The sequence below is a fragment of the Dendrobates tinctorius genome, unplaced genomic scaffold (assembly GCF_039654945.1).
Source record: "Dendrobates tinctorius isolate UK_male_01 unplaced genomic scaffold, ASM3965494v1 ptg000039l, whole genome shotgun sequence".
Lineage (NCBI taxonomy): Eukaryota > Metazoa > Chordata > Amphibia > Anura > Dendrobatidae > Dendrobates > Dendrobates tinctorius.
Genome location: NW_027361707.1, coordinates 14,936,316 through 14,949,994, shown reverse-complemented (window position 1 = coordinate 14,949,994; position 13,679 = coordinate 14,936,316). Strand labels below are relative to the sequence as shown.

At 48.7% G+C, this 13,679-nt stretch overlaps 1 protein-coding gene across 2 annotated transcripts in view; it reads right to left on the bottom strand.

Moving 5' to 3' along the window:
• ZBTB49 (zinc finger and BTB domain containing 49) overlaps positions 1-13,679 on the bottom strand; it is a 38,905-nt gene that overhangs the window by 23,726 nt on the left and 1,500 nt on the right. For both annotated transcript variants that reach the window (XM_073574488.1, XM_073574489.1), the window contains exon 2: positions 893-1,066. In XM_073574488.1, the coding sequence (XP_073430589.1) occupies positions 893-1,044 (152 nt within the window). In that variant the 5' untranslated portion in view covers positions 1,045-1,066. The remainder of the gene's footprint in view (positions 1-892; positions 1,067-13,679) is intronic.

The following is a 13,679-nucleotide window of genomic DNA, read 5'->3' as shown; positions in this document are numbered from 1 at the left end:
CTTCTAGAAGTCTTAAATAGACTACTGGAGATTGTGCAGATGCTAAGTGAAATATTTCTGGAGGAATCTGAGAGAACACTGCTCTATAACCCTGAGATATCGACTGAAGAATGTAGTGGTTCTGAGAGACTTCCTTCCAACCTTTTAGGTAAAAAATTTTGTCTGTTCCTGATATGGACAGGGAAAACACTGGTGTGTGGTGGTGAGAGGGGCTATGTAACCTCTTGTGTGTTCCTGTCCCTATCGAGGATAAGAAGGGTTACCCCCTGGTGGTGCTGTCAGGAGGCACGTCGTGGAAAATCATTTCTTCAATTGGGTTTCTTGAAAAATGTTGAACCATTTTGTTTTAAACCCCTTTGTGACATGCGCCATACTAGTACTGCGCATGTCGCTTCTCTCCCTTTGATGTGGGCTCCGGCGTAAGCCCACATCTTTCCCGGGACGTGTCAGCTCTTTTGAACAGCTGATATGTGCCCGGAATAGCCGCGGGTGGAATCACGATCCACCCGCGGCTATTAACCCGCTAAATGCCGCTGTCAAACTCTGACAGCAGCATTTACCGTGCGCTTCCGGCCAACGGGCCAGAAATCCGCCCACCAGTGACCCGTCACGTAATCGCGGGTCACCAGTGGGTTGGCATGACAACAAGGAGGTCTCCTGCAGACCTCTATGGTGGTCAATGCCGGCTTGCTGTGAGCGCCGCAAGTGAGTAATTCCACTACATAGAAAAAAAATAATTTAAGTTTAAAAAAAAAGGTCCCTAAAGGTTGATAACCGCTTTAAAAACTAAAAGGTATCCTACGTGCACAGATAATTATACAATCTGGATGATTTCCATTCAGGAAAAAAACATTTTTGCTGCAGACAAATCTTTGGATGACCTATAACTTACCGAAAATACTGACTAAAAGCAGCGAGCACATTCTTATGAGCTTTAAAGCAGACGCCTTTCACCACCAGCATGCAGTCGCACAGCAGCCCTTGGATACGTTGCTCATGCAGTTGCTGCAGAAGGTGACAACTGTGACTGGCGGCCGGGTCCATCCTGTACGACCATCTCAACGCTCTAAAAATAAGAAGGAAAAGGCGCCGTCATCACAGTGCAAGTCAGTAATCCTAGGTCTGCGGCCCGCCCGGCCTGGAAGACTACGACAGGGCATGGGGCTAACTAAGGTAAATGTGTGGAAGCCTCCATGGAGCACAAGTAATATAACCCAGTGATTGACTGCAGTAGTCACATGCACATGGTGCGAGCATAATCGTAGCAGGACAGCTGTAACATCGGTGCATTTATTATGTGTGTACAAGTTATTTTACTACTTTGATGCATTTCTTTGTTTTACGACAATTAAAAAAAAAAAATATATATATATAATAATAATAAAAAATATATATACACATACACACACTTTAAAAGGGGTTAATAATTTAATCATGATGGTATTAAAAAAAAAAAGTGTCACATAAAGGACCCCCGGCACTGCTTCCGTTCACCCCAGTCAGTCTATCTTCATTTTCACCAGATGCCCCCCGCAGCCAGTGACTACTGATTGGCTGCCTCACTAGACATAGGTCATCATTATTTTTTGAAGCATTTAAGTCACATTTTTTTTTTGTCTTGGGTTTATTCTAGGTTTTTTTTGACCACTTCTTCAAAACTGTGCAAAGGTTTAGTGAGCTTTTCTCTTTCTTTGCGCATTTACAAAGTGAAAAGCGGCATGATATGCTTAAAAATTTTGGACGTGCATAAAGAGACTTATGAATCAGCCAAAAAAAAAAAACATCTGGAAACCTCAAATCCTGCCCACAATGATAAGCATAAAAATAAACTAAAAAAATAAATAAATTAAAAAAAAGACAACCAGGAAAAACACACATAAAATAGACTTTTAAAAAGCGCAAATTAAAAAAAAGAATAAGGCCCAAATGAAAAACAGGAGCAAAAAAAACAAAACAATATAAAGTAAACCAAATTAAATATTCTATAACGGTTTGGGATTAAGATGTATGAAAAGAAAGGAGAGGTGTACACAAGAAATATACAGTGGGTACATAGTGGGGTGCAGAGTGGACATTAATGAGAAAAATATGAACTTTTTTGAATTTACCAAATGGCTGCAATGAAACAAAGAGTGAAAAATTTATAGGGGTCTGAATACTTTCTGTACCCACTGTACAACTTATTTCCTGCATGCCTGGGAAGAGGGAGGGAGTTTGTGTGTTTATTTTGCATTTTGACCTTACATATTGTAATGTGATAATCAAAAACTGAAATTAAGAATCTGTAATCTAAGACAATGCTTATGAATGTACATTTCCATATATATATATGTTAAAAACCAGACCGCCATATAATTCGGACTGCAGTGCGCGGACTGGTCGACGGCTCTACCGACCTAAGAGCGACAGCTGCAGAGAACTAAAGAAGCTGTCCCGCTCGGGTGGGTAGAGCTGCTGGCCGGTCCGTGCACTGCAGTACGAGACTTACGGCCGTCTGACTGCGCCCCTTACACTCCGAGAAGAGGGATGCATCATGGACATTGTACCCATGTTCTCTAAACTGGAGACCTCTTCCTTGCAGGTTTATGAAGGGCAGCCATCCTCTTACTACTAGGAGCTGTAGGCGGCGGCGCTCACCGGCCCGCTGACCTATATAATAACAGTACACAGTCATTTACTGTACGGGACAAGAGAAGCCAGGAAACATTTTATTCAGTCACAGAGATTGGCAACATCATCCTGATGAAGGGGAAGAAGCAGAGCCGCTGGGCGAGAATAAAAGGGAACGCAGGCTTCAATTACCATAATCCGGCCACTAATGAGCGGTCTGCACGCGGATAATCAGCTCGTGTCCACGTAGCAAATAACAGACTTCTACTATCACAAGACCTGGATGACGCGAGAGACTCATCCATGATCCCCGGCAGGGAGGAGCGGGCACGGGACCCTCATTGCAGATTAATATTACTGGTGACTATCTATTAGGCTACATTCACGTGTCACAGTCCTAGTGTTCATTTTTTTTTTTTTTTTCGGCTAGCACACCGACCCATAGAGGTTCATTGATCCTTACACAGATCAGTTTTAAGAAAAACTCGGAGCAGGGCGTATTGTAGATCAGAGTCGGCCAGTAAAGTCTATGGGGGTCCATAGACATGATTTGTCTAATAAACTTAGTATTATTCACCAAAACCTGTCTGCTGCGCTATTTTGTTGCTTTCTATAGGTGGAAAAAAAACCAAAAGCTGTAAAAAAGCTGAATAAATCAACATTGCTGCAAATCTCAAAGACGCTGCAGTCAGGGGGGAAAAACAAGCGTGCACAAGATCTACTCCAGACGTTTGTTTTTCTTTTACTTCTTCGTCCGTCCCTGAGATATGGATGCCTCTTACTGGTATGTAAATCTAGGATTTCTTTTTTTTAAAAGCATATGGGTTTTGGTTCCTATGAAGATGCCCACAGAGACGAGCTGAAGACCTCACTCAGATGGCTAAAAGGACAAGCTGTATCTACGGAGAAGACAAGAGCGGAGCTTAGAAATAGAGCAACAAAAGGAATCCAACAGATTCAAGAGAACAGCAGCACTTACACCGGGGAAGAGAAAAACGACATCTTTATGGCAATTGACGGGTATTCAATAAATGTGAACCTAAAGGGGTCCACGGACCACCGATCATGACTGTCACCTCGGCTCGATCAGAGGCGGAGGTCTAAGGATACGTTCACACAAGGGGGGGGGGGCGACATGCACTCTCTTTCCTCGGTGGAGAGAGGGGGGCGACATGCACTCTCTTTCCTCGGTGGAGAGGGGGGCGACATGCACTCTCTTTCCTCGGTGGAGAGGGGGGGCGACATGCACTCTCTTTCCTCGGTGGAGAGGGGGCGACATGCACTCTCTTTCCTCGGTGGAGAGAGGGGGGCGACATGCACTCTCTTTCCTCGGTGGAGAGGGGGGCGACATGCACTCTCTTTCCTCGGTGGAGAGGGGGGGCGACATGCACTCTCTTTCCTCGGTGGAGAGGGGGGCGACATGCACTCTCTTTCCTCGGTGGAGAGGGGGGGCGACATGCACTCTCTTTCCTCGGTGGAGAGGGGGGGCGACATGCACTCTCTTTCCTCGGTGGAGAGGGGGGCGACATGCACTCTCTTTCCTCGGTGGAGAGGGGGGCGACATGCACTCTCTTTCCTCGGTGGAGAGGGGGGCGACATGCACTCTCTTTCCTCGGTGGAGAGGGGGGCGACATGCACTCTCTTTCCTCGGTGGAGAGGGGGGCGACATGCACTCTCTTTCCTCGGTGGAGAGGGGGGCGACATGCACTCTCTTTCCTCGGTGGAGAGGGGGGCGACATGCACTCTCTTTCCTCGGTGGAGAGGGGGGCGACATGCACTCTCTTTCCTCGGTGGAGAGGGGGGCGACATGCACTCTCTTTCCTCGGTGGAGAGGGGGGCGACATGCACTCTCTTTCCTCGGTGGAGAGGGGGGCGACATGCACTCTCTTTCCTCGGTGGAGAGGGGGGCGACATGCACTCTCTTTCCTCGGTGGAGAGGGGGGCGACATGCACTCTCTTTCCTCGGTGGAGAGGGGGGCGACATGCACTCTCTTTCCTCGGTGGAGAGGGGGGCGACATGCACTCTCTTTCCTCGGTGGAGAGGGGGGCGACATGCACTCTCTTTCCTCGGTGGAGAGGGGGGCGACATGCACTCTCTTTCCTCGGTGGAGAGGGGGGCGACATGCACTCTCTTTCCTCGGTGGAGAGGGGGGCGACATGCACTCTCTTTCCTCGGTGGAGAGGGGGGCGACATGCACTCTCTTTCCTCGGTGGAGAGGGGGGCGACATGCACTCTCTTTCCTCGGTGGAGAGGGGGGCGACATGCACTCTCTTTCCTCGGTGGAGAGGGGGGCGACATGCACTCTCTTTCCTCGGTGGAGAGGGGGGCGACATGCACTCTCTTTCCTCGGTGGAGAGGGGGGCGACATGCACTCTCTTTCCTCGGTGGAGAGGGGGGCGACATGCACTCTCTTTCCTCGGTGGAGAGGGGGGCGACATGCACTCTCTTTCCTCGGTGGAGAGGGGGGCGACATGCACTCTCTTTCCTCGGTGGAGAGGGGGGCGACATGCACTCTCTTTCCTCGGTGGAGAGGGGGGCGACATGCACTCTCTTTCCTCGGTGGAGAGGGGGGCGACATGCACTCTCTTTCCTCGGTGGAGAGGGGGGCGACATGCACTCTCTTTCCTCGGTGGAGAGGGGGGCGACATGCACTCTCTTTCCTCGGTGGAGAGGGGGGCGACATGCACTCTCTTTCCTCGGTGGAGAGGGGGGCGACATGCACTCTCTTTCCTCGGTGGAGAGGGGGGCGACATGCACTCTCTTTCCTCGGTGGAGAGGGGGGCGACATGCACTCTCTTTCCTCGGTGGAGAGGGGGGCGACATGCACTCTCTTTCCTCGGTGGAGAGGGGGGCGACATGCACTCTCTTTCCTCGGTGGAGAGGGGGGCGACATGCACTCTCTTTCCTCGGTGGAGAGGGGGGCGACATGCACTCTCTTTCCTCGGTGGAGAGGGGGGCGACATGCACTCTCTTTCCTCGGTGGAGAGGGGGGCGACATGCACTCTCTTTCCTCGGTGGAGAGGGGGGCGACATGCACTCTCTTTCCTCGGTGGAGAGGGGGGCGACATGCACTCTCTTTCCTCGGTGGAGAGGGGGGCGACATGCACTCTCTTTCCTCGGTGGAGAGGGGGGCGACATGCACTCTCTTTCCTCGGTGGAGAGGGGGGCGACATGCACTCTCTTTCCTCGGTGGAGAGGGGGGCGACATGCACTCTCTTTCCTCGGTGGAGAGGGGGGCGACATGCACTCTCTTTCCTCGGTGGAGAGGGGGGCGACATGCACTCTCTTTCCTCGGTGGAGAGGGGGGCGACATGCACTCTCTTTCCTCGGTGGAGAGGGGGGCGACATGCACTCTCTTTCCTCGGTGGAGAGGGGGGCGACATGCACTCTCTTTCCTCGGTGGAGAGGGGGGCGACATGCACTCTCTTTCCTCGGTGGAGAGGGGGGCGACATGCACTCTCTTTCCTCGGTGGAGAGGGGGGCGACATGCACTCTCTTTCCTCGGTGGAGAGGGGGGCGACATGCACTCTCTTTCCTCGGTGGAGAGGGGGGCGACATGCACTCTCTTTCCTCGGTGGAGAGGGGGGCGACATGCACTCTCTTTCCTCGGTGGAGAGGGGGGCGACATGCACTCTCTTTCCTCGGTGGAGAGGGGGGCGACATGCACTCTCTTTCCTCGGTGGAGAGGGGGGCGACATGCACTCTCTTTCCTCGGTGGAGAGGGGGGCGACATGCACTCTCTTTCCTCGGTGGAGAGGGGGGCGACATGCACTCTCTTTCCTCGGTGGAGAGGGGGGCGACATGCACTCTCTTTCCTCGGTGGAGAGGGGGGCGACATGCACTCTCTTTCCTCGGTGGAGAGGGGGGCGACATGCACTCTCTTTCCTCGGTGGAGAGGGGGGCGACATGCACTCTCTTTCCTCGGTGGAGAGGGGGGCGACATGCACTCTCTTTCCTCGGTGGAGAGGGGGGCGACATGCACTCTCTTTCCTCGGTGGAGAGGGGGGCGACATGCACTCTCTTTCCTCGGTGGAGAGGGGGGCGACATGCACTCTTTCTTCCACCAGGAATCTTCCAAAAGAATTAAAAAAAAAAACAAACTACGTTCACTAAATGCTAAAACTGGCTGGCAGGCTGGAACGATATGCAAGGGTGCCTCCTGCTGCTGCTCGATCGCCCAGTGCACAGACTGAGGCAGACGCTGGATGCAGCATGGAGCTGGAGGATCATCTCTCCAGGGAGGGAACAGTGAGTAAACTGGGCCCCCCTTCAGCCCAACATGTGCAGACACAGGGGCCTGTGCTGGAGGAGGAAGGAGTGGGGGATGGGGAGCAGCCGGAGTCTGTGACTGCTGAGCCCACACTGGGAGAAATCCTAGCAGCAATTAACTCCTGCAATACCACACTGGCCACTCTAAGTAATCAAATGGAGATTGTCACCAAGGACATGGCCTGTATTAAACAAGAGCTGCGAGGGGTGACTGCCAGGGTGGAGGAACTGGAGGAGCGTGTTGGTGCGACGGAGGATAAATTGCCACCAATAACACGGGAGCTGGGAAAAGCCACGCAAAATATTACAATACTGCTGAACAAGGTGGATGATTTAGAGAACCGCTCCCGTAGAAGTAATCTGCGACTGGTGGGGGTTCCGGAGAGGACGGAGGGGACTGACTCACTTGGCTTTTTTGAAAAATGGCTAATGGACACCTTTGGTAAAGATGTTTTGTCCCCATTCTTTACTATTGAGAGAGCACACAGGGTCCCTACGCGTGCCCCCCCGCCGGGAGCACCCCCGCGTCCCATCTTGCTTAAGCTCCTACACTTTAAAGATAGAGATGCTATCCTGCGCAGATCCAGAGACATTAAGGAACTTGCTATTAATGGGAGGAAAGTCTCCATTTTCCCTGATTTTTCCCTGGAGGTGCAGCGTAAAAGGGCGCAATTTATTGAGATTAAAAAACGCCTACGTGACTTACAGGTGACATATTCCATGATGTACCCTGCTAGACTGCGGATTGATGTGAATGGAGAAACGCACTTTTTTGATACGGCGGGAATGGCGCTGTCCTGGCTGGATATTAATGAGAGGTCCATGAGGAGGAAGAATACTTGAAGTTCTCCCTTTTTTCGCCACCAGGTGTTGTTACTCCTTTTTGTCTAGGACGCTATGCTGGTATAATTACTACTGTTCATTCCATTTCGGATTCAGGGCGGGAGCTGACCGGATTGCTGTGGACACTCGTTACAGTGACAAGCTGTGGACCCTTCTCCCTGCATGGACTCTGGGCGAGTTTTCTAGCCCTGATTCTCTCTATTTGAGAGAAATGTGCAAGTTACACTTGTGTTTGGGGGTAGGGGCGCTGTGCACTGGTGTGCAGTGCTCCCTCTCCCTCCTTTGTTTTTTTCGTTTGTTGTTGTATTCCCTAATTGTTCTGTGGGATGTGATGTGCGTCAGCCGTGTCGCCCAATTCATTGTACTGAGGGATGGTGGAGATTGCCTCTCTCCCTCGGGAGTGGAGTATGTTCCGATTTCTCATTTTTTAGTCTGCTCTTATGGCGATATCACTTAATATTGTAGCGTGGAATGTTAGGGGGCTCGGGGATGCAAATAAGAGATGTGCTATATTTACTAATATGCAGAAATTTCTCCCGGCTATCCTGTGTATGTCTGAGACCCACATGGTGAAAGATAATATTCATTGGCTAAGAAAGGGATGGGTTTCACATGAATATCATTCCACGTACTCGACCCATGCGCGGGGTGTCAGTGTGCTGGTGCACAGGTCCATCCCCTTCTCATGTACTAAATCAGTGGTTGACCCTGGGGGCAGATTTGTATGTTTGCTTTGCACGTTATACGGTATACAATTTATTTTGGTTGCCATATACATCCCCCCGCCCTATTCAGTCGAACCAGTAAAAAGAATCTTGTCTATTTTGGGTTCCTTTCCCCCTGCGCCGACTCTTCTAATAGGAGATTTTAATACATATTTGCATCCCTATTTGGATAAGTTGCATTCGGGAAACATATCAGAGGATGCAGCCTCAACCTCATTTGCTAGAACGTTAGTGGAGCTGGGTATGGTAGATCTTTGGCGTGTCCAAAACCCCACAGCCAGACAGTTTTCCTGCTACTCTAGCTCCCACCACGCTATGTCACGGATAGACCTGGCCATTGGGAATACACTCATGACCCCATATGTACGAGGGGTGGCCTACCTGCCTAGAAGTGTATCTGATCACTCGCCGCTACATGTCACACTTTCATGGGGACACCCCCTCACCCTATCTAGACCTATCTGGAAGCTTAATCCCTTCTGGATCCAGCTTATAGGGGGATCTTTGCATGATGCCATTCTAGAATATTTTCAACTTAATGAGTACTCTGCATCATCACACATAGTCTGGGATTCCATGAAAGCCTATGTCAGGGGCTTATATATTAGAGAAATATGCACACGGAAAAGCCAAAATAGACGCTACACCCAGAGTCTGATCCAGGAGGTGTCTGTTGCGGAGGCTGCGGTGATACTCAACCCGACAGAGGAAACTAAAAAAGCTTTGGAGAAGGCACAGGGGTCGCTCAGGGAAAACCTCATGTCGGCGGCAGCAAATAAACGTTATTTCCTCAAACAAAAATATTTTATAGAGGGGGAGGGAGTAGGACATTTATTGGCCACGGTCATTAGAGCACAGGACGGATCTTCATATATCAATAGGCTAAAAACGGACTCGGGTGGTCCTGTGACAGACAGTGCGGACATAGTGAGTGAGATAAGGAGGTATTATATGCGACTATACACATCAGATTGCAGTCTCACGGAGACTGAGATTGAGCGGTACCTGGATGCTCTCTCTCTCCCTGCATTGGCTGATAGCGATAGGGATTCATTGGATCGGGACATCCTGTTGGAGGAGTTGGAGGAGGCGCTTGGTCAGATGCAAAATGAAAAGGCTCCAGGAATGGATGGCCTGCCTGGCAAGTTTTACAAAACCTATGCACCCTTACTGCTACCTAAGCTACTTAAGGTATTTGAAGAGGCTGAAAGGCAGAGGGTCCTCCCGCCATCTATGAGGGAAGCTTTGATAGTTTTAATATTAAAGCCCGGAAAGGATCCAGAGGTTCCGGATTCATATCGCCCGATTTCCCTATTATCAACAGATGTTAAATTATTGGCCAAGGTACTCGCCAATAGGATGTCCCGAGTTATCTCATCTGTTATACAGAAGGATCAGACGGGATTTATCCCAGGCAGAGCCACATCTATGAACCTTAGGAAACTATACATGGGGATTCAACATAGTTCTGGGGAGTTGGGGGGAAGAGCAATTTTGTCCTTAGACGCCGCTAAGGCGTTCGATAGTTTGGAGTGGGGTTTTTTGTGGGCGGTACTTCGGAAAATGGGCTTTGGACACAGATTTATAAATTGGGTGAGGCTGTTGTATGGCTCGCCGGTGGCGAAGGTTGGGGCTAATGGCAGGGTCTCTGAGTCTTTTCCTCTTGGGAGAGGTACTAGACAGGGGTGCCCGCTCTCGCCCTTGCTATTTGCTACTGCGGTGGAGCCATTGGCAGTTGCAATTCGGAAGTCCAGAGAAATAATGGGATTCAGATGTGGAACTGTGGAGTTGAGGATATCATTGTACGCGGATGATTTACTTCTATATTTAGATAAGGTACATTCCTCGATTTTGCCGGCAATGGAGGTCATTCGAGAATTTGGGCTGAGGTCTGGTCTTCGGATTAATTGGTCCAAATCAGCTTTAATGCCGATAGACCCTCTCCCGGCGGATTTCTCAGATTTGCAGATACCGGTCCCTGTAGTTCGGAGGTTTAAGTATCTGGGTATAATTGTTAGTCCTGCCCCGAAGGATTTTCGGGCTCTGAATCTGGAGCCCCTGTTGCAGCGATTTAGAGCAAAAGTACATACTTGGTGTCGCCTGCCGTTGTCGAATATTGGTAGATCTAACTTAATCAAAATGGTAATGATGCCACAATTATTATATTTGATACATAATTCTCCGGTGTGGATCTGTAGGGACTTTTTTGCAAAAATAAATACATTATTCCGGGAATTAATTTGGAAGAAAAAACAGGCTAGGATTCGCTTGGAGATACTGCAGCGAGGGAAGGAGGAGGGAGGATTGGCGGTGCCAAACCCATTCATATACTTTATAGCCTCCCAGATGCAACATCTTAAGGGTTGGGGTAGAGACGGGGCGTGTGACAATGGTGGTGATATTGTGAGGGAAGGATCGGTATGGAAATATCCAGGGTGCCGGTTGGAGGTGGGAAGACGGCAGATAAATGGGGCACGATACCCCACGTTGGCTATGATTTTCAAGGTGTGGGATAGGGGTAAGTCTCTTTTGAAGATAAATGGGCCTACGGAATTGTGGCCATTGTGGCGAAATCCGGATTTGCAAGAGATCAAAAAGCTGGTGGGGTTCGGAAGATGGGAAGATAAAGGGATTTATCTGGTGTCACAAATTTTGCAAAATAATACTCTTAAGAGTTTTGAACAATTGAGAACAGAATTTCACCTCCCGCACGTCTTCTTTTATCAGTACTTACAGCTAAGACATGCATTGGAAAAACAGAGAAGGACAAATCCGGTGATAGTGACACATAATCAAACACTACATATGCTACTTACATCTGAGTCTTCTAGGGGACTTATCTCTGAATTATATAAAAGATTATTACCTGCCCATCTGGAGACATATCCACTGACTGCTGCTAAGAATAAGTGGGAACGGGACGTTGGCCCCCTGACGGAGGACCAGTGGTCCGATATTCTAGAACAGGTCCCTAAAATGGCGGTTTCTGAGTGCCAGCGGCTTTCGCAAATATATCTCATTCACAGGGTATATAAAACACCCAGCTTATTATTTAAAATGGGACTTAGGCCCAATACACAATGTGTTAGGTGTGGGCAGGATGATGCCCACTTGATGCATGTTATGTGGGAGTGCGGGCACATTGGGGATTTCTGGAGGCAGACCCTGGGACTCATAGCCCAAGTATACCACATCACAATACGACCGTCACCTCGTCTATGTTTGTTGAATTTGTGGGAGGAGGGGGTTGACCCGGACTCTGCAGTGGCCCTGGGAATAGCACGCATCCTGTATCAGGCAAGAAAGATACTTGCATATCATTGGTTGGATCCTATGCCACCAACATTGTCAGAGCTTAAAAATAAACTAAATAATGTCATCAGATTGGAAAGGGGGGCTTATTTAAAAAGAAATGCATTAAGAAAGTTTTACAAAATTTGGCAGCCATGGATGGAGTCACCGGGTCTCCCCTCGGGCGCACTGGTACGGGATGCGATGTTGGACCAGTTGCTGTTGTGCTTGCGATGAGGGGATGCTTGGGGGGTGAAAATAAAGTCTAGTGCCCTTTGTGGCGAAGTAGATTTTGAGTGGCGCGGTGGGAGGGAGCTGGGGTGGATTGGACCTGATATCCGTGGGGGGCGGGGGGGGGGCGAAATATGATGCGGAGTGGCGCGGCTGGCGGGGATGGTTTTCCCGCTGAAATGAGGCACTGATGTATAATTTTGATTTTTGTTTATTTGTGGAGCCATGTTGTTTATAGGCTCAATTTTATGCAAATATCTGTGTTTTGAGATTTCTTCTTTTTATTTATTCTTACACAGGAAGAGTTTTACCCTTTAAATAATATTTGCTCTCAATGTAAATTTTACTAGCTATATAAGATGTCATATTCTTTCTGTATTGATTCCTGAATGTTTAATAAAAAAGATCTGATTCAAAAAAAATGCTAAAACTGACCTGCCATTATGATTCTCCAGGTCATTACGAGTTTATAGACACCAAACATGCCTAGGTTCTCTTTTATCTAAGTGGTGAAAAAAAAATTCCAAACTTTGTTTAAAAAAATAATTAAAAATTGCTCCACTTTCCAAGACCCGTAGCGTCTCCATTTTTCGTGCTCTTGGGTTTAGTGAGGGCTTATTTTTTTGTGTGCAGAGCTGATGTTTTGATTGATACCATTTTGGTGCGGATATGATCTTTTGATCGCCCGTTATTGCATTTTAATGCAATGTCGTGGCGACCAGAAAAATGTAATTCTGGTGTTTTTACTTTTTTTTTCTCGCTACACCGTTTAGCGATCGGGTTAATCCTTTTTTGATTAATAAATCGGGCGATTCTGAAAGTGGCAATAGCAAATATTTGTATGTGTGTTTTTTTATTGTTTTATTTTGAATGGGGCTGATTTGACCTTTTATACTTTTTAAATTTTTTTTCTTACTTTTGGCATGCTTCAATAGTCTCCACGGGAGACCAGAAGCTGCACTACTCGATCGGCTCTGCTACATACAGGCAATGATCAGATCGCCTCTATATAACAGAATTACGCACTTGCTATGAGCGCCGACCACCGGGTGTCAGCAACAGCGGCATTTAACGGGTTAATAGCCACGGGTGGATCGTGATTCCACCCGTGGCTATTCCGGGCACATGTCAGATGGTCAAAACAGCTGACGTGTCCCGGGAAAGACGGGGGTTCAGCTCTGGAGACCACATCAAAGGGATTGCGTCCAACGTCGGCGTAAATTTACGCCCAACGTTGGAAAGGTTTAAAAACATCAGTTACTTATTCAGATCTGTGAAAATCAGCTGTCTGCACACTTTGATGCCAGTTCTGATGCCCAGCACCCATTTGGGCCAGGCTGGAGGGACCTGGCTTTGATGTGGGGCTCCCTGTTCTATATATGTCTGCAGTGGGATATCAGTGGCCCAAAGTCATTTAACCCTTTCATTAACGCTCTTTGGTGCCCACTTTGATCTCCATTTTTGTGCCAGTTTTATAATTTTTGTAGCTGTTTTTTAGTATATTCACATCAGGGCTCCTCGCTGCTTTGTATGTTATTATTGTGATGATAATTTTTGATTGTTAAACCTATAAAAAAACAAAAAAGAAAAAATTGCCGAATAAGAAACCAACTTCAGCATCGTGGGAGTACCCCAATTTCACACACCCATAGCTCCAGGGCTGAGGACATGCTGGGAGTACCCCTATTTCACAGGCCCCTAGCTCCAGA